Source organism: Aquarana catesbeiana, linkage group LG08, assembly GCF_042186555.1.
Source record: "Aquarana catesbeiana isolate 2022-GZ linkage group LG08, ASM4218655v1, whole genome shotgun sequence".
Lineage (NCBI taxonomy): Eukaryota > Metazoa > Chordata > Amphibia > Anura > Ranidae > Aquarana > Aquarana catesbeiana.
The window spans coordinates 98,826,065-98,846,508 of NC_133331.1; the positions used below are offsets into that span (position 1 = coordinate 98,826,065).

General features: G+C 43.0%; 1 protein-coding gene across 15 annotated transcripts in view; it reads right to left on the reverse strand.

The window, feature by feature from the left end:
* LOC141105954 (scavenger receptor cysteine-rich domain-containing protein DMBT1) overlaps positions 1–20,444 on the reverse strand; it is a 150,924-nt gene that overhangs the window by 115,053 nt on the left and 15,427 nt on the right. For 4 of the 15 annotated variants that reach the window (XM_073596202.1, XM_073596195.1, XM_073596191.1 and 1 more), the window contains exons 3-5: positions 15,299–15,316; positions 12,737–12,754; positions 10,498–10,515 (exon numbers count right to left, since the gene is read on the reverse strand). The exons of 3 other annotated variants lie outside the window; for them this stretch is intronic. In XM_073596202.1, the coding sequence (XP_073452303.1) occupies positions 10,498–10,515; positions 12,737–12,754; positions 15,299–15,316 (54 nt within the window). The remainder of the gene's footprint in view (positions 1–10,497; positions 10,516–12,736; positions 12,755–15,298; positions 15,317–20,444) is intronic. 8 more of the 15 variants (XM_073596200.1, XM_073596192.1, XM_073596201.1 and 5 more) reach the window with 4 other exon arrangements.

The window sequence follows — 20,444 nt, forward strand, 5'->3', positions numbered from 1 at the left end:
ATCTCCAACCCCACTATACCTTCAGTCCTCTCTGAGACCTGCACTGAGAAGAATGAAGGTGTAGAATTAGGTGTGTCACAGCCAAGTACTTGTGGGCAATCTGCTTTTGGTACACCGACGTCAGATTGTACCAGGCAAATTTCCCTGCCCCAGCTGCTGCACCGCCGAAAGAAGTTTGCTCCCAGCCATCCACATGCCCAGTGGTTGAATGCTAGCTTGGCAAAATTGCTAGCACTTCAACTGCTACCTTTTCAGTTGGTAGACTCTGCCCCCTTACGTGAGTTTGTGGAATGTGCGGTTCCTCAGTGGCAGGTACCCAAATGCCACTTTTTCTCACGAAAGGCGATTCTGGCTCTCTAGCGGCATGTGGAAGGCAATGTCCATGCCTTGCTGGACAGGGCGGTCAGCGGTAAGGTGCATATTACCCCTGACTCATGGTCCAGCAGGCATGGACAGGGACGTTACCTAAGTTTCACGGCGCATTGGGTGACTCTGCTGGCAGCCGGGAAGGATGCAGGACAAGGTGCAGTAGTGTTGGAGGTTGTTCCGCCACCACGCCTCCAAAATGCCACTACTAATGATTCTGACACACCTCTCTCCTCCACTCCCTCCGCTTCTTCTTCCTCCATGGCCTCTTCCTGTGCTTTGTCCTTGGAACCAGAGGTGCTCCGTAGGCGTTCAAGGGGCTACTCAAGTATGCAGGCCAAAAGATGCCATGCGGTGCTTGAGCTGGTGTGCTTGGGGGACAGGAGCCACACTGGGGCAGAGGTTCTGTCAGCTCTGCAGGGGCAGGTTCAGAGGTGGTTGACGCCACGCCAACTTAAGGCAGGAATGGTGGTTTGCGACAATGGCACCAACCTCCTCTCCGCCCTCCGACAGGGACAAAGGACCCATGTGCCCTGTTTGGCTCATGTCCTTAACTTGGTGGTGCAGCGGTTCTTGGGGAGGTACCCGGGCTTACAGGATGTCCTGAGGCAGGCCAGGAAAGTCTGTGTGCATTTCCGCCGGTCATATATTGCCAGTGCTCGGCTGGCAGACCTCCAAAAGGAATTTAACCTGCCCAAGAACCGCTTAATCTGTGACATGCCCACCAAGTTGAACTCAACGTTGGCCATGCTACAGCGGCTGCACATGCAGCAGAGGGCCATCAATGAGTACCTGTGCGACTATGGCACCAGGACAGGGTCAGGGGAGCTTGTTTTTTTTTCCCCACGCCAGTGGGCCATGATCAGGAATGCATGCACTGTCCTGTCACCATTTGGGGAGGCCACGAGGATGGTGAGCAGTGACAGTGCATGCATCAGTGACACTGTCCCCTTTGTCCACCTGTTGGAGCACACGCTGCATGGAATAATGGACAGGGCACTTGAGGCAGAACAGAGGCAGGAAGAGGAGGACTTCCTTAGCTATCAAGGCCCCCTTTATCCAGACAGTGTTCCTGCGTGTCCGCCGATCACACAGGAAGAGGACGAGGAGGAGGAGGAGGAGAAGGAGAAGGATTGTGTCAGTATGGAGGTGGAGCCTGGCACTCAGCATCAGCAGCAGTCTTTAAGGGATCATTTAGAGTCCGAAGAAACACATGGACTTGTACGTGGCTGGGAGGAGGTGGCTGCGGATCATGACGTCCTTAGTGACCCAGAGGACTCCGGACCGAATGCCTCAGCAAACCTACTCTGCATGGCCTCCCTGATCCTGCAAAGCCTGCGGAAGGATCCTCGTATTCATGGTATCAAGGATAAGGAACAATACTGGCTGGCAACCCTCCTTCAACCACATTACAAGGGTAAGGTTGCGGACCTTATCTTGCCGTCACAGAGGGAGCACAGGATGAAACATCTTCGGGAGGCCTTGCAGAAAGTCTGTGCAACGCGTTCCCAGAGACTGGGAGGTTACAAACTCCTGTTTCTGGACAACGTGTTGCTCAGGCTTCAGTCAGTCAAAGAAGGAGCGGTGGAGAAGGTGGACGTCTGACCGATGCATTCAGACAATTTTTTAGTCCACAGCCCCAAGGTATGATCGGCTCCAGCAACCATCGCCAGCGTCTGTTTTACATGGTGCAGGAATACCTAGGGGCAAGATCTGACTTGGACACCTTTCCCACCGAAAATCCTCTGGGTTACTGGGTCTTGAGGATGGATCACCGGCCAGAGCTTGCACAGTATGCAATTGAGCTACTGGCCTGTCCTGCATCCAGCATTCTTTCGGAACGCACATTCAGTGCTGCTGGAGGCTTTGTAACCGATCACAGGGTGCGTCTGTCCACCGACTTGGTCGATCGACTGACCTTTATAAAAACGAATCAGTCTTGGATCACCACCAGCTACCAAGCACCTGATGCTGATGTAACCGAAAAATTTTTTTTGAAATGTCAGATCCCTTCAAAGACTGCCTATGCTGATGCTGAGTGACTATCCTGTTATACTGAGTAATTATCCTCTTCCTCCTTAATGATCATGATGATAGCTTGTAAGAACATTTTTGGTTCTGGGTGCCACCAGTCCCACCACCAGTGCCTAAGGCCCAATTTTTCAGCCCCTGTTTAACAGGGGCATGTAATTACAATTTTTCATGCAATTCTTTGCAGCAGGGCTAGTTCCTGCGCTCCAACTAGAGTATCTGTGAGGGGTTGCAGTGTTGTGGCACCAGTACCAGTGCCTAAGGCCCAATTTTTCTGCCCCTGTTTAACAGGGGCGTGTAATTACAATTTTTGATGCAATTCTTTGCAGCAGGGATAGTTCCTGCGCTCAAACTAGAGTATCTGTGAGGGGTTGCAGTGTTTCGGCACCAGGACCAGTGCTTAAGGCCCAATTTTTCAGCCTATGTTTAACAGGGGCGTGTAATTACAATTTTTCATGCAATTGTTTGCAGCAGGGCTAGTTCCTGCGCTCCAACTAGAGTATCTGTGGGGGGTTGCAGTGTTGTGGCACCAGCACCAGTGCCTAAGGCCCAATTTTTCAGCCTCTCTTTAACAGGGGCGTGTAATTACAATTTTTGATGCAATTCTTTGCAGCAGGGCTAGTTCCTGCGCTCCAACTAGAGTATCTGTGAGGGGTTCCAGTGATGTGGAACCAGCACCAGTGCCTAAGGCCCAATTTTTCAGCCCCTATTCAACAGGGACATGTAATTAGAATTCTTGATCTAATATTTCACAGCAGGGCCCGTTTCTGCGCCCACCAAGAGTATCTGTGAGGACTTACAGTGTTGTGGCACCAGCACCACCACCACCACCAAAGGCCCAATTTTTCTACCCCTGTTCAACAGGGGCATGTAATTACAATTCTTGATCTAATATTTCACAGCAGGGCCCTGTGAGGGCTTACAGTGTTGTGGCGACAACACCACCTAAGGCCCAAATTTCTGCTGAGTATATAGGGCAGGCCCCTACTTTCAAACATCCATCTTACAAACGACTTCTACTTGCAAACGGAAGGAGACAACAGGAAGTGAGATGAAATCTACCCCTAGGAAGGGAAATACTCTCCTGTAAGAGTTAATATGGGAAAAACTTTTCTCCTTTCCACTGATGCTTTATCACCAATTCTTGTTTTACAAAAAAAACCCAAATTTTCAAAAAACATTTGTCATTGGGACAAAAAGTGAGGTGAAATCTTCTGAAGAGGAGCGCAGACAGCAAAATAAATGTCACAGGGGTGATAACCCTTCCCTAGGTTTTCCAAAAAGCTTAAAATAGTTTTTTTGGCTGGAGTTAAACATGTTAAAAATGTACCAGTTCAAAATTACAAACAGATTCTACTTAACAACAAACCTACAGTCCCTGTCTTGTTTGCACCGCCTGTATACTGCTGTTCAGAGTATATAGGGCCTGGGGGCCCCACACCTTTCCTTTTTTAATTTGGGTGCAGGGTTCCCCTTAATATCCATACAAGACCCAAAGGGCCTGGTAATGGACTGGGGGGTACCAATGCCGTTTGTCTCACTGATTTTCATCCATATTGCCAGGACTCGACATTACATTAAAGCTGCAGTTTTAAATGACTTTTTTCCTTTAAAAATCACATTTTGTGCAGGGACTGTTCTAAGTACGGGAAACACACGCCACTTTACAGGAATACTATAGACACCCCCCAGGTACAATATTTAAAGGAATATTTCACTTTTTTTTTTTTTACCTTAAGCATTATTAAAATCACTGCTCCCAAAAAAACGGCCGTTTTTAAACGTTTTTTTTTGCATTGATACATGTCCCCTGGGGCAGGACCCGGGTCCCCAAACCCTTTTTAGGACAATACCATGCAAATTAGCCTTTAAAATGAGCACTTTTGATTTCGAACGTTCGAGTCCCATAGACGTCAATGGGGTTCTTACGTTTGTGCGAATTTTCGGTCCGTTCGCAGGTTCTGGTGTGAACCGTGTTCGGCTCATGCCTACCATCAGCAGAGGAATGGGACTCAATAGCTTTCTTCTATGGGATTAATGGATGAGACATCAGCTCTTTAGTGGGCTGTTTTTCTCCTTTTTATGACATCTGGGTCCTTAGTGCCTTTGCAAACACGTATCTGCTGCCTGCTGTTGTGTGAAACCATTTCACCTCTTTCATAATAGGTCATATATTGTTTTTAGTTTCTGTCTCCATCTGTTTCATGGTTCCTGACAGTAGGCGAAGGCCATGAATTCAGAAGATGCAGGTAATCCACCTAGTGGTAATATTTTTTCCAGGTTAGATGAGCAGGATCACCGCATGGATGAGTTTGCCATGGCGTTACAGACGCTACTAATTCACACTGCTCACCTGGATGCTGTGGTCTGTGTCACACTGTTGCTTTTCCGGTACAAGCTCATCCCTGCTTCTGCTCCAGTCTCTGTGCAGGCACCTGCCTCGAAAAATTACCTCTATAAGAGGTATGTCTGGTTCCGCTCCGCTTCCCCAGCAATTTGGGGGTGATCCAGTTCAATGCAGAGGTTTTCTCGACCAGGTTGAGATATACTTTGAGATGCTGCCCCAGGTGTTCCTCACGGACAGAAGCAAAGTAGGCTTCATTATTTCTTTGCTTTCTGATAGAGCCTTGGCCTGGGCAAACACTCTATGGGAGATGCAAAAACCCATTGTCCTGAATTACCATGAGTTTGTGGCTTCCTTTAAAAGGGTATTTGACATTCCCACACACTCCACTTCTGCTGCCAAGAGTCTCATGTCCATCAAACAGAGTATGAGAACTGTTGCCGATTACACCATTGAATTCCGTACTCTGGCAGCAGAGGTCGCTTAGAATAATGAGGCCCTCCTGGCTGTTTTTTCTCATGGTCTCTCGGATAACATCAAAGATGAGATAGCAGCCTGAGAAGTTTTGGAGAAGTTGATCACGTTTGCCATCCTTATTGACTCCAGACTTTGAGAGAAACCTTCCTTTAAGGAGTGCTTGCATAAGCCTGCTGTGCATTTGGCTCCGAGCTTTGCAGTACCATCCTTGCCTCCCTCACCTCCCATGCCTCCTGGTATCGAGTCTGCCAGTGAATTAGAACACATGCAGTTGGGCTTTACACTTCCCTCTGTGGGCGAGAGGGCCTTTAGGAGGAGGGAGAGATTGTGCCTTTATTGTGACCAGGCAGGACACTTTTTAATGTCATGTCCTACCCATCCAGGAAACGCCCTCACCTTGAGGTCCTGTAGGGGGCAGACCATAGGCAGCATAGTTACGTCCCCAGTTATCCTGAAAGATGAGCCTTTATTTACGGTTGCCCTTTCTTGGTCTGAGTCGTCCATCGAGGCACAGGCTCTAGTCAGTCTCTGGGGCTGCAGGCTTGTTCATAGATAGTGCCTTTGTGTCTAAGCACTCAATTCCGCTTCAGCTTTGTGTCACTCCACTTGCCATTGATGCCATTGATGGGAGACCTCTACGGCCTGCCCATGTGACTCATGAGACTGCTCCGTTGACCATGGTCGTAGGGGCTCTTCACCATGAGATAATCCAATTCCAAGTTATTTCTTCACCTCATTACCCGATGATTATTCTTGGTTAAAATGGCACAACCCCTCTTTTGATTGGCTTCATGCTGAGGTACTTTCCTGGTTGGCACAATGCAGTAAAACATGTTTTCAGAAAGAGGCTAAGGTCTTGGTCACCTCTTCATCATCCTCCTCCTTGCCAGAGGAGCACTGCGAATTTAGTGATGTCTTTGACAAAGGTCAAGCCAGTAGTTTGCCTCCACACCGGTCATATGATTGCGCAATTGACCTTCCACCTGTTGCCATGCCCCCTCATGGCCAGGTTTACCCTTTGTCTGTCTCGCAGGATAAAGCCATGGAGGAGTATGTTGCCGGCGCACTTTCTCGTCTCCTGCTGGTGCTGGCTTCTTTTTTGTGGTGAGCTTAGACCTTGTATCGATTATAGGGGCCTCAATCCCCTTCACAATTAAAAAAGCGTATCCGATTCCGTTGATTATGGAATTATTTGACTCCGTCAAGGGAGCAATGGTTTTCATGAAGCTCGATCTGAGAGGGATATACAATCTCATGAGGATCAAGGAGGGGGACGAATGGAAAACTGCATTTAATACCAGGCCAGAGCATTACAAATACCTCGTAATGCCATTTGGTCTTTACAATGCTCCTGCAGCTCTTCAGGAATTCATCAACGATGTCCTCCGAGATATGTTGCAGCAATGTGTGGTGGTTTATCTCGACGATATCCTCATATATTCTAAATCCCTGTAGAGCCACTACACAGATGTCTCTCGTGCTACAGAGGCTGAGAGATAATAACCTATATTGTAAGTTGGAGAAGTGCGAGTTCCATTGTGAACAGATTACATTTCTGGGTTATGTCATTTCTACTGTCGGTTTTTTGATGGACCCAGAGAAACTATCTGCAGTTCTACAGTGGCCACGACCCGCTACAATGTTTTCTTGGCTTTGTCAATTATTATCGGAAATTTATTTGGAACTTCTCTTCTCTGGTCAAACCCCTGACTGATATGACCAGAAAGAACGGTAACCTGCAGAAGTGGTATCCAGATTCCATTAAAGCCTTTAAGTCTCTCACGGCTGCCTTTGTTTCAGCTCTCGTGTTGGCACATCCTGATCCAACGTTACCTTCCATTCTTGAGGTTGATGCAACCAAGACTGGAGTTGGTGCCCTTCTGTCTCAACGTCCTACCTCTGAGAGCGCTATGCATCCTTGTGGCTACTTTTCCAATAAATTGTCTCCTGTGGAGTGCAATTACAAGATTGAGGATAGAGAATTGTTAGCTATCTTTTTAGCTCTTAAAGAATGGAGGCATCTCCTCGAAGGTACCACCGTGTCTGTCCTCCTTTTGACTGACCATAAGAATCTCACATTCTTGTTTGATGCAAAATCTTCCAGAAGGGCGTGATGGGCTCTTTTTCTGTCAAGCTTCAATTACATAGTCTCATTCTTACCCAGTACTAAGAAGCTAAGGGCTGATGCATTGTCGTGACAATTTTCCTCCGCTTCCAAGATGGAGTCGGTTCCTGTGATACCTCCCGATCATATTCTGGCTACTGTTCGTACCAGTCTCACTTCACCTTTGAGTGACAGAATTCTTGCCGCTCAGATCCATTCTCCTCCCGAGAAAACTTGTGGCCGCTGCTTTGTCCCTGAAAGTCTCTACACTGCTTTGCTCCAAACTCACCATTCTCCCAAGGCTGCTCGCCACCCAGGGAAGAATCAACTCATTTGGGCTATTTCACAACAATTCTGGTGGCTTAGCCTCAGCGCCGGTGTAGCTACCTTCATAGCTGTTTGTTCCATGTGTGCACAGAGTAAGACACCAGGACATAGGTTGGACTTGATGGACTTGTGTCTTTTTTCAACCTCACCTACTATGTAACTATAAGCCTCCTACAACCGATACCCAATGGAGAGAGGTCTTGGACCTACCTGTATATGGATTTTACTGTGCAGTTACCCAACTCCCAGGGCAACACAGTTATCCTTATGGTGGTTGACCGGTTCTCGAAAATGTCACACACATTGTATTTCACTTAAGAAGTTGCCCACATCATTTCGATTACATGGGCTACCCAAGGTTATCATCTCGGACAGGGGTAGCCAGTTTGTCTCGAGGTTTTGGCGAACCTTTTGTGCACAGTTGGGGATTCACCCGCAGTCCAATGGGGCCGCAGAACGAGCCAACCAAGTCTTGGAGCAGTTTCTACGTTGCTATACAGTATTTCTGACCACCATAACAACTGGTCAGGCCTCTTACCTTGGGCAGAGTTTGCTCACAATAGTGCCGTCAATACAGGATTGTCTCCGTTTACGGCAAATTATGGTTTCCAACTATCCATGTTGCCTGACTCATTTGTTCCTCAAAGAATTCCTGCGTTAGAGGAGCATCTCAGTGGTCTTCATTCCACATGGGTACAGGTCCAAGAGTCCTTGCGACGTGACATTGATAGGTACAGGCTCCATGCTGACTGCAGACGCCTAGCTGCGCCTTCCTTCCTTCCCTTACTGAAACTGCCACCTCAGTTTATTGGGCCTTTCCGTATTCTCTGTAGGATAAACCTAGTGACTTACGCATTAGACCTTCCTTCTTATATGTGTATTTAAAATGTATTCCATGTCTCCCTAATAAAACATTTGGTATGCAACGATTCACCACCTCGGTTCCACATCCTTGCCCTGTTCAGATTGAGAACCATGAGGAGTATGAGATACAATCAATCATTGACTCCTGTGGGATCCATGGGCACATACAGTACCTGGTTAATTTGAAAGGGTACCTCCGGAGGAGCGCTCTTGGGTCTCATCCTCGGAAGTACATGCTCTTGTCCTCCGTGTTTTCCATAGACATTTTCCCCTCAAACCTCGTGGCCCTCCGAGGGGGAGGGGTCGTTGAGGAGGGGGTACTGTCAAGGCTGGGCTCAGCCCTCCCTTCTCAGAGCTCAGGTTGCTAGCTGTCGGTTAATTGCCAGTACTCATTATTCCACAGTGACTCACCTGCTCATAAACCAGCCCCTTCTGGCTATTTAAACTGCCTGGTTCATTTCTTCTGTGCCTTCGCATTATTAGTCATTAATCTATGCTGACACATTTAATGGTCTTTAGTGTCCATCAACATTTATTTTTTTACTGCATTTTCTGTCCCTGTCTGTTTCATGGTCCCTGACAGATATGCCCTCTTAGATAGTTGTTGCCAAAATATGTTTAGCCATTGGAAAACTATTGGAACATAAATGCCAAAAAATGTTAACATTAATTCAAGATTTGATAATACAACATCAGTTGTAGATGCTGCGGTTAAATTTCTTGTTGTGAACTTAACCTCAACAAAGCTGTGAGTTATTTTTCTCAATAGCTTTTCACTTTATTTTCTTTTTACCCAAACTGTTCTCAAAACTTGTTCCTGCTCCTGTGACAGATTACATAGTTTATGTGCATCATTAGGAATGATATTATTTATTATCCAGATCGGGGAGTCAGGAAAAAACATATTACGTTCATCAAAGATGGAAAACACTGGTCTGAATGAACTAAGACTCTGCAGTAGGTTACATACTATCTACATATTCAAATGTATCCATAAATTATAAACTGGGACATGACAATAATTACATTAATCTATGCTGACACATTTAATGGTCTTTAGTGTCCATCAACATGAACACCCCTATGTCAGGTTGTGTTAGGCCAGAATTAATAATAGATGATGATAGTTGTTGCAAGAACAAGTTTAAGCATTGGAAAACTATAGGACCATAAATCCCAAAATGATGTTAACATTTTTCCAAGATTGGATAACACAACATTTGTTGTAGATGTTGCAATTACATTTCTTGTTTTGAAATTGTAAAATGTAAATATTACTTTCCCCAGTACTTAACCTCAAAAAAGCTGTGAGTTATTTTTCTCAATAGCTTTTCACTTTATTTTCCTTTTACCCAAACTGTTCTCAAAACTTGTTCCTGCTTCTGTCATAGATTACATAATTTAGGTGCATCATTGGGAATGGTAATATTTAATATCCAGCTCTGGGAGTCAGGAAAATACATAATACTTTCATCAAAGATGGAAACCACTGGTCTAAATGAACTAAGACTGTGCAGTGGGACACGAAAATAATTACATGAATCTATGCTGACACATGTAATGGTCTTTAGTGCCCATAAACATGAACACCCCTATGTCAGGTTGTGTTAAGCCAGAATTAATAATAGATGATAGACCTAGTATCACCTGTGAGAGAAGGAATATCCCATGTAAAAAGCACAATACAGAGTACCAAAGCCATGGACTCTATGTTGGCAGGTGAATTTATCAGCATAGCAGGAAAGGAAGACAACAGCTTTCATCTATGGGATTACTGGACAAGATATCAGTTATACTCCATGCTGTGTCTCTCCCCACTATGGCATCTTGGTCATTAGTGTCTTCGGATGCTCTTCCTAAAGCAAACACATGTCTGCTGCCTGCTGTTGTGTGTAACCATTTCACCTCTTTCATAATAGGTCATATATTGATTCAAGATCCTAACTTACAGTATGTTAGGAGTCAATGAAAATAATTAACTTACCCGCAGTAGTTGAGGGTGCTGTATATAAATGGAAATAAATTTATAGCCCTTACAGATTTTTACATGCTGGAGCAACGTATAATCAGGCTAATATAACATATGAATTAAAAGAACATATAGATAACTTTTTTGAGCATTTTGAAACCTTTTTTTTTTCTAAATTCAACTCAATTTTATATATAATTTTGTTTTATCTGTATGCTGTTAAGCAGGAATCCTAAAGTGTATATAAAGCCAAAACTTTCTTTTAGTTTTGGGTAGAGTATATAATGGTTAGGAACCCTGTCAGGGTTTTTGTATGGAACCCATTGAGGAGATTTCCTTTCTCTTTCTATCACTTCAGTGTCCCAGAGACAGCAAGGAGTAAGCAGAGAAGTAAGTGGAAATCTCTCCAAAGAGAAGGGATATTTTCAGGACTGGGCTCAGACCTCCCTTCTCAGAGCATAGGTTGCTCAGCTGTTGGTTAATTTCCAGTACTCATTGTTCCACAGTGACTCACCTGGTGATCATTTCCTGCTCGTCAGCCAGCCCCTTCTGGCTATTTAATCTGCCTGGTTCATTTCTCCTGTGCCTTCATCTTGGTCAACATATTTAGAGACTCTCTGCTGTGTTCCTGTTGAAGACTTGCCTGGCTGACATCCTGATCCTGTCTGCTGCCTCCGACTACGCTGATCTCTGGCTTCCTGATTTCCTGGCTTGTTCTGACTACCCAATTTGGCTACTGAACCCTGACTATGTTTTGACTACGTTTACTATTTGTACTACTTTTTCCACTTTATTAAAAGGTGTTATTTTTTTACTGCATTTTCTGTCCCTGTCTGTTTCATGGTTCCTGACAGATATGCCCTCTTAGATAGTTGTTGCCAAAATATGTTTAGCCATTGGAAAACTATTGGAACATAAATCCCAAAAATTGTTAACATTAATTCAAGATTTGATAATACAACATCAGTTGTAGATGCTGCGGTTAAATTTCTTGTTGTGAACTTAACCTCAACAAAGCTGTGAGTTATTTTTCTCAATAGCTTTTCACTTTATTTTCTTTTTACCCAAACTGTTCTCAAAACTTGTTCCTGCTCCTGTGACAGATTACATAGTTTATGTGCATCATTAGGAATGATATTATTTATTATCCAGATCGGGGAGTCAGGAAAAAACATATTACGTTCATCAAAGATGGAAAACACTGGTCTGAATGAACTAAGACTCTGCAGTAGGTTACATACTATCTACATATTCAAATGTATCCATAAATTATAAACTGGGACATGACGATAATTACATTAATCTATGCTGACACATTTAATGGTCTTTAGTGTCCATCAACATGAACACCCCTATGTCAGGTTGTGTTAAGCCAGAATTAATAATAGATGATGATAGTTGTTGCAAGAACAAGTTTAAGCATTGGAAAACTATAGGACCATAAATCCCAAAATGATGTTAACATTTTTCCAAGATTGGATAACACAACATTTGCTGTAGATGTTGCAATTACATTTCTTGTTTTGAAATTGTAAAATGTAAATATTACTTTCCCCAGTACTTAACCTCAAAAAAGCTGTGAGTTATTTTTCTCAATAGCTTTTCACTTTATTTTCCTTTTACCCAAACTGTTCTCAAAACTTGTTCCTGCTTCTGTCATAGATTACATAATTTAGGTGCATCACTGGGAATGGTAATATTTAATATCCAGATCTGGGAGTCAGGAAAATACATAATACTTTCATCAAAGATGGAAACCACTGGTCTAAATGAACTAAGACTGTGCAGTCGGACACAAAAATAATTACATTAATCTATGCTGACACATGTAATGGTCTTTAGTGCCCATAAACATGAACACCCCTATGTCAGGTTGTGTTAAGCCAGAATTAATAATAGATGATAGACCTAGTATCACCTGTGAGAGAAAGAATATCTAATATAAAAACCACAATACAGAGTACCAAAGCTATGGACTTTATGTTGGCTGGTGACTTTATCAACATAGCAGGAAAGGAAGACAACAGCTTTCATCTATGGATTACTGGACAAGATATCCGTTATCCGTGCTATGTCTCTCCTCACTATGGCATCTTGGTCTTTAGTGGCTTTGGATGCCCTTCCTAAGGCAAATACATGTCTGCTGCCTGCTGTTGTGTGTAACCATTTCACCTCTTTCTTAATAGGTCGTGTATTGTTTATAACAATATCCAACCTTCAGTATGTTAGGAGTCAATGAATTTAAATAACTTACCAGCCATAGTTGTAGATGCTGTATATAAAGGGAAATAAATTTATATCCATTACAGCCAGGCACCATGTCCTTAACAACAGATGAGTTATCAGCTACCAGCGGGCTTCCCCGCTGACAGCTGACTGGAAAAAAAAACATTGCCATCAATAGAAAAAAAAATGTTTGGGGGGGGGGCATTGGGTCTGGTATGGATTTTAAGGGGAACCCTATGCAAAAAAAAATGGCATGGGGCCCCTCCCAAAATCCATACCAGATCCTTAGGTCTGTTATGGGTCTTAGGGACCCCCATGCCAAACTTTTTTTTTTTAAATGGCGTGGGGTCCCCCCTAAATTTTCCATATCAGACTCTTATCTGAGCATGCAGCCTGGCAGGCCAGGAAAGGGGGGGCAAGTGATTGCCTCCCTCTCCTCCTGAACCTTATCAGGCCACATGCCCTCAACATGGGGGGTGCTTTGGGGTGGGGGGGGCTTTGCCCCCCCATCCAAAGCACATTGTCCCTATGTTGATAGGGACAAGGGCCTCTTCCCCACAACCCTGGGCGGTGGTTGTGGGGGTCTGCGGGCAGGGGCCTATCGGATTCTGGAAGCCACCCCACATCTCAGCCCCCTCCTATGTGAATGAGTAGGGATACATTTGGTGAGTAGGGGTACATTTACTCATTCACCAAAAAAAGTGTCAAAAAGAAATAAAAAAACACACACATAGTTTTTAACAATTCCTTTATTAAAAAATACAAAAGCAATGTCCCCTGATGTAGATCCATTGTCAATCACGACGCCCGCCACACCACAGGACCTAAAAAAGTAAAAAAAAAAAGCCCCGCCCAAGACAAAGGCTAACCGCCAGCTGCCTTCTCCGCCATCTGACAGTTCTTGAAAAGGGAAAGGGGCAGAGCCACCTGGTGACGTCACCTAGCGGCACCGCCTTCTTGTAATGTCACCAACTGGTGCATGCTGGGTCGTGACGTCACATAGGGCAGTTCCACCAATTAACATTGCCAGGTGGCCCCACCCCTTACCTATTTACAACTTGTCAGACGGTGGAGCTGGCAGTTAGCCATTAGGCTTCATCGAGGGTGGAGCTTTTTCTTTTCTTTTTTTGGGTCTGGCGATGCAGCGGCGTCGTGATGATGGAACTACATCAGGGGACATTGCTTTTGTATTTTTAATAGAGAAATTTTAAAAACTGTGTGTGGGGCTGGGATCTGGGGGCCCCCTTGTTAAAGGGGGCTTCCAGATTTCGAAAGACCCCCTGCCCACAGACCCCCACAACCACCTGGATAATTCAGAATCATTTGTAGATGCTGCAGTTAAATGTATTGCTGTGAAATCATGAAATGTAAATTTTACTTGCCCCAGTGCATAACCTCAAAAAAGCTGAGAGTTATTTTTCTCTATAGCTTTTCACTTTATATTTATTTTACCCAAACTGTTCTCAAAACTTTTTCCTGCTCCTGTTACTGATTACATAATTAGTGTTCTTCATTGGGAATGGTATTATTTAATATCCAAATCTGGGAGTCAGGAAAACATATATTACTTTCATCAAAGATGAAAAACACTGGTCTAAATGAACTAAGACTGTGCAGTAGGTTACAGTCTATCTATATTTTCAAAAGTATTCATTAATTAGAAACGGGACATGACAATAATTACATTAATCTACACTGACACTAATCTACATGAACACCTCTATGTCAGGTTGTAGTAAGCCAAAATAATTAACAGATGATAGACCTAGTCTCACCTGTGAGTATAGAGGTGCACATCCTAATGCATTAGGGTGTGAACCCCAAAGCTCACACACCTAATGTCTCACATTTAAGACTGAAAATCAGCTGCACGGATGAATGAATAGGAAGAACCTACAGGCTACCTATTCATTCACAAACCGAAGCATAGTAAACATAGTTTACTATACTTCAGAGATGAATGGACACATGAGCAATTGGTAAAGGTGTTCATTCAGAAAAGGAAGGGGCCAGTAAATTACATTTACCAGCCCCTTCCCCCCGATCCCCCGCAGTGCAGCTTGAGGGAGGAAGAGGAGCAGAAGCTGGCAGTGCTACAGGGAAATAAACAAGAGGATCAGTGTCTGCAATAAGGCGGTACAGCCGATCTCCCTGCTCAGCAAGTTCCCGGGCCCCCTTTTTGAACTGATAGGACCCAGGCCTAGTACAGGAGGGCTGGCTGTACTGCCTCATTAGTGGCCCTGGCACACAGGGTGATAAGGATGTGCCCAGGCACACTCAGCACACCCCCTTCACACGCCCATGCCTGTGAGAGAGGAATATCCAATTTGAAAAGCTTAATACGGAGTACCAAAGCCATAGACTCTTTGTTGGCTGGTGACTTTATCAGTATAGCAGGAAAGGGAGACAACATCTTTCATCTACTGTATGGAATTACTGAACAAGATATCAGTTATACACCGTGCTGTGTCTCTCATAAAGCAAACACATGTCTGCTACCTGCTCTTGTGTGTAACCATTTCACCTCTTTCATAATAGGCTGTGTATTGTTGCTAACAAGATCGTAAGTCTATGAAAATAATTAACTTACCAAACATAATTGTAGGTGCTGTATGAAAATAAATGTATAGCCATTACAACAGACGTTTACATGCTGGAGCAATGTATAATCAAGCCAATACAACATACAAATTAAAGAGACATATAGATAACTTGATTAAACATTTTGAAACCTTTTTATTTTCTCTAATTTAACCTCAATAGTTATACATTATTTAGGTTTTTTTTTTGTCCTGAATGCTGGTAAATAGATATATGTAAGCCAAAACTTTTTTTAGTATTGGATAGAGTATATAATGGTTAGGACAACCGTCAGGGTTTTTGTCTGCAACAGATCGAGGAGATTTCCCTTCACTTCCTATCCCAGACAGACAGCGTGAAGTAAGCAGAGATCTCTCCAAAGTGAAGGGATATGCCCTCTTAGATAATTACTGCCAAAACTGTTTTACCTATTGGAAGTTTTCTATTTACTTCCTGTTTCTGTGACACCTCAAATATTTTGGATTTCCTTTCACTTTCTGTATCAAAGACAGTAACAGTCCTGTGGACAAACAGTCAATCTCCTCAGAAGGGACACCGGTAACAATAAAAACCCGACGGGGGGTTGTAACCCTTTACCCACTTCACCTCCGGAAAATTTACCCCCCTTCTTGACCAGGCCCTTTTTTGCAACACGGCGCTGCTTTAACTGACAATTGCATGGTCGTGCAACACTGTACCCAAATAAAATTTATATGCTTTTTCCCCACTTTCTTTTGGTGGTATTTGATCACCTCAGCGGTTTTTTTATTGTTGCGCTAAAAAAAACAAAGAACAACCGTCAATTTTGAAAAAAAAAAAAAAAAAACAATATATTTTGATTTCTACTCTAAAACACATCCAGTTAAAAAAAATGTAAAAAATCTCTTCATCAATTTAGGCCAATATTTATTCTGCTACATATTTTTGGTAAAAAAGAATCCCAATAAGTGTATATTGATTGGTTTGCACAAAAGTTATAGCGTCTACAAACTATGGGATATTTTTATTTATTTATTTATTTACTAGTAATGGGGGCAATCAGCTACTTATAGTGGGACTGCAATATTGCCACAGACAAATCGGACACCGGACACTTTTGACACTCAGTGACACTAATACACTGATCGGTGCTAAAAATATGCACTGCCACTGTACTAATGACACTGGATGGGAAGGGGTTAACATCAGGGGTAATGTGTGCATAGCTAATGTTACAGGGGGAGGTGCTTTTACTACTGGAAGACTTGGATCGGTGCCTCTGTTTTACAGAAACACAGGATCCATGCGTTCTGTACTGACAGAATGGGAAAAAGGGGTCTCAATTCATTTGGGCCCACTTTTCATGAGCTTACAGCTGCTTTCCTAATGCTTAACCTCCCTGGCGGTATGATTATTTCAGATTTTTGCGTCTTAAAGCGGTACAATTATTTTGCATACAAATTTGGTGTTTTAAATTGTAGGCCTGTAATTCTTAGCAATAACACACTTAAATCTGCCCACCAAGAGTCTAGTAGATATCCCGGGTATGATGAAGTTTGAAACAAAATCATAAATTATAATATTATAAATAAATGTAAATAATTAAAAAAATAATAATATAATAATAATAAAATAAATTTCTCCACGATTCACTATCACTCAATTCTGCAAGTGTTCTAATTTACTCTCACTGTTTTCTAGCTGGTCTAAAGCCACTTTTGATGTAAAGGGACACTTTTTGGTTGCTATGGACAATCTCCAGTTTCCAGGCATAAAGAACAGTATATATATAATATAAAACTGCATGCAGGGCATTGGACAAAGCATTGGGGACAAAAGGGATGTGAAATGATTTCATACAGTACTGTAATCTGTAAGATTACAGTACTGTATGTGTTATGATTTTTACAGATTTTTTAATTTGCCGCCAGGCTCCGCCCCCGTGCGTTGCGACGCTCGCAGGGAATGGAGCCTGGCACAGAGAGGCTTTGGGCGGAGGACAGAGCCCGCAGACACAGCGGGGGGACATCGCAGGATCCTGGGGACAAGGTAAGTATACCGCACCAGGATCCTGCAATGCAATCCCGAGTGTGGCTCGGGGTTACCGCTAATGGTGCTGAAATTTAACCCCGAGCCACACTCGGAAATACCGTCAAGGAGGCTACAACGGCAACAGCCTTTTGCCTCAGCGTTACTGTATTTTATATTGCCCCTTTAAGTATGCTTCTTAATACTTAAGGCGGCAATGACTTCTGCCTCAGTTGTACTGTATTATTTCTATTTCCCTTTTAAGAAAGCTTCTAGTTTTTTTCCAGGACTTTCCAGAATCTGGGAATTCCCTATAAAAGGGGCCTCTCTTCAGCAGTTTCCCCTCAGAGTGGTTGGCAGCAACACTACAAGCTTGGGCGTACTTATCTCCAGCTTGTCTGTATAATGAAGACCCTGATAAGAAGACTGCTAGAGAAAGCAGAGAGCGCTGGTGGGAAGGAATGGCAGAAGCCTTGTCTACTTCCAAAACTGTGGCTACGCCAACGGTTCCTGCTATTGAGAATATTGCTTTTCATGATTCTTTTGCACAAGTTTGGTCTATTGTAACCCTGTCTAATCCAGTGGTGCCAGCAAGTAATGCAAACTCTTCCTTTTCAGTTCCTGAGAAAACGCTTTGGTGTGAGGTATCTTCTCTTGGTTTTCACCTTTCTATGTCCATCAAGGAAAAAATATGGAAGGATGAATATATTAACATCCTGTTACTTTTACCATTTTCTAAGGAATTTTCTTTGAAACAGACAAAGAAGAGTGATGACAAATTAGAGGAAGATCGGCGTAGACCCATCGCCAGAACCCTCCATAACAGTTGCATGCCTTTTGCATATTTTCTAGTATTATGGGCGAAAAATTCCCTAATAAATGTAGTGGTTGATTCCAACATTTGGAGATAGTCTTGGAAGCGTATAGAAGTTTTGGTGGTCTAGGATGGTTTTATTATGACGAGTCTTACCGTCAAAAGTTGTCTCTGTACCCCAATTTACAGTGGGGTATGAAGGACGTAGGATTATGGCTGAATCTTATTGTACCTCAATGATCAAATATTGTTAAACAACCAACCACCAATCCCAATATCGCTTCTGCTTATAAGAAAGGCTTTTGTGATGCCTTTAACCACTTCAGCCCTGAAAGAATTAGCTGCTCAATGTCCAGGTCATTTTTTGCGATACGGCAGTGCACGGTTGCGCGACACTGTACCCAAACAAAATTGACGTCCTTTTTTTCCACAAATAGAGCTTTCTTTTGGTGGTATTTTATCATCTCTCCGTTTTTTATTTTTTGCGCTATAAACAAAAAAAAGCAACAATTTTGAAAAAACACAATATTTTTTACTTTTTGCTGTAATAAATAGCCCCGAGTTTTTTTAAAAAAGCACATTATTTCCTTAGTTTAGGCCGATATGTATTCTTCTACATATTTTTGGTAATAAAAATCGCAAAAAGCGTATATTGATTGGTTTGTGCAAAAGTTATAGCATCTACAAAATAGGGGATAGATTTATGGCATTTTTATTGTTATTTTTTTTTTTTACTAGTAATGGCGGCGATCTGCGATTTTTATCAAGACTGCAACATTATGGCGGACACATCAGACACTTTTAACACATTTTTGGGTCAATTGACAATTATACAGCAATCAGTGCTATAAAAATGCACTGATTAGTCTATAAATGTCACTGGCAGGTAAGGGGTTAACACTAGGGGCGATCAAGGGGTTAACAGTGTTCCCTATGTGTGTGTTCTAACTATGGGGGATGGGACTGACTATAGGAGATGAGAGATCATGGTTCCCAGCTTGTAGGAACTCACGATCTCTCCTCTCCTCTTCTCACAGAACTGGGATGTGTGTGTTTACACACACATGTCCCTGTTCTGCCTCTCATGCCCCCGATCGCTTGTGGCTGGCGGTCATCGCGACTGCCGGTCACGAGCATCAGCACCCCCGCTGTGCAGAGGGCATGCGCGCCTGCTATCCCGCTTAAAGGGACCGATGTATAACTACGACAGTTCGCGGGATCGTGCCGACCTGCCGCCGTATAATGACGGTGGCTGGTCGGCAAGCGGTTAATGAGTCACAATGTAAAAATAATTTTTCCTGCAGGTATTAACATGAATGCTTATTGTGTGGTGGCACTCATCTGCTCTCCAAATGATTTAAGAGATCCACTATGACTACCCCCACACAAAAAAAATGTATTTTTCCAAAAGGCTTGCACACCTGTAAGGCTGGAAAAACTTACAGTATTGGCTATGCCTTTATCCAAACAAGGAGAAGGTGGCACTACTTCTTAAAGGTTTTTCTGAAGGTTTTCAGCTCCCTATTTACGAAGGCTCTGGTTGTTCTTTAGTTCATAATTTAAAATCAGTTGAAAATTTTAAACACATCGTTAGTGAAAAAATGGGCTGCTTGCTGTCTTGCTTCTATTTTGAAATCTTTGCATCTTTTCTACAATGGGTCATTATTACATGAATCAAGTATTGATAAAATAATCCATTATTTAGATGAATTTTTGTTTTTTGGCCCACCTGATTCTTCACTTTGTTTTTATCTACTAAAGCTTTTCTTTTGTATATCAAATCATTTTGGTGTTCTTTTTAGCTTTTAAGAAAATAGTTTTTCCCACTACTTCATTGGAGGTTTTGGGAATAACTTTTGATACCTCTTTATTGGAATTCAGACTACCTGAAGTTAAAATAGAGAGACTTAGGTCATCAATTTTGTTTTTTCTTCGGCAAAAAAAAGTTTTGTTACGAGAACTGCAATCCCTTTTAGGCCTTTGGCATTTGCCTCCAGGATTTTACCAGTAGGGAGAATTTTTTCCAGACGTCTTTCCCTGACCTCTTCTGGATTGAAGTCACCTTTTTTGCATGTCCGGATGATGCAGGATCTTAAGAAAGATCTGATCACCTGGTCCCAGTTCCCTGACGACTACAATGGTAGGTCCTATTTTCAAAATGATTTTGTTTTGGACTCTAAATTGCAACTTTATACAAACGCAGAGGTGTCAAAGGGCTTTGCAGCAATCTTTGAAACACACTGGTGCTGTGGCGTCTGGCCTCATTCTTGGATAGTTAAAAAAGCTACAAAGTGTATTGTGCTATTGGAGTTATTTCCAATAATTGTAGCTTTGG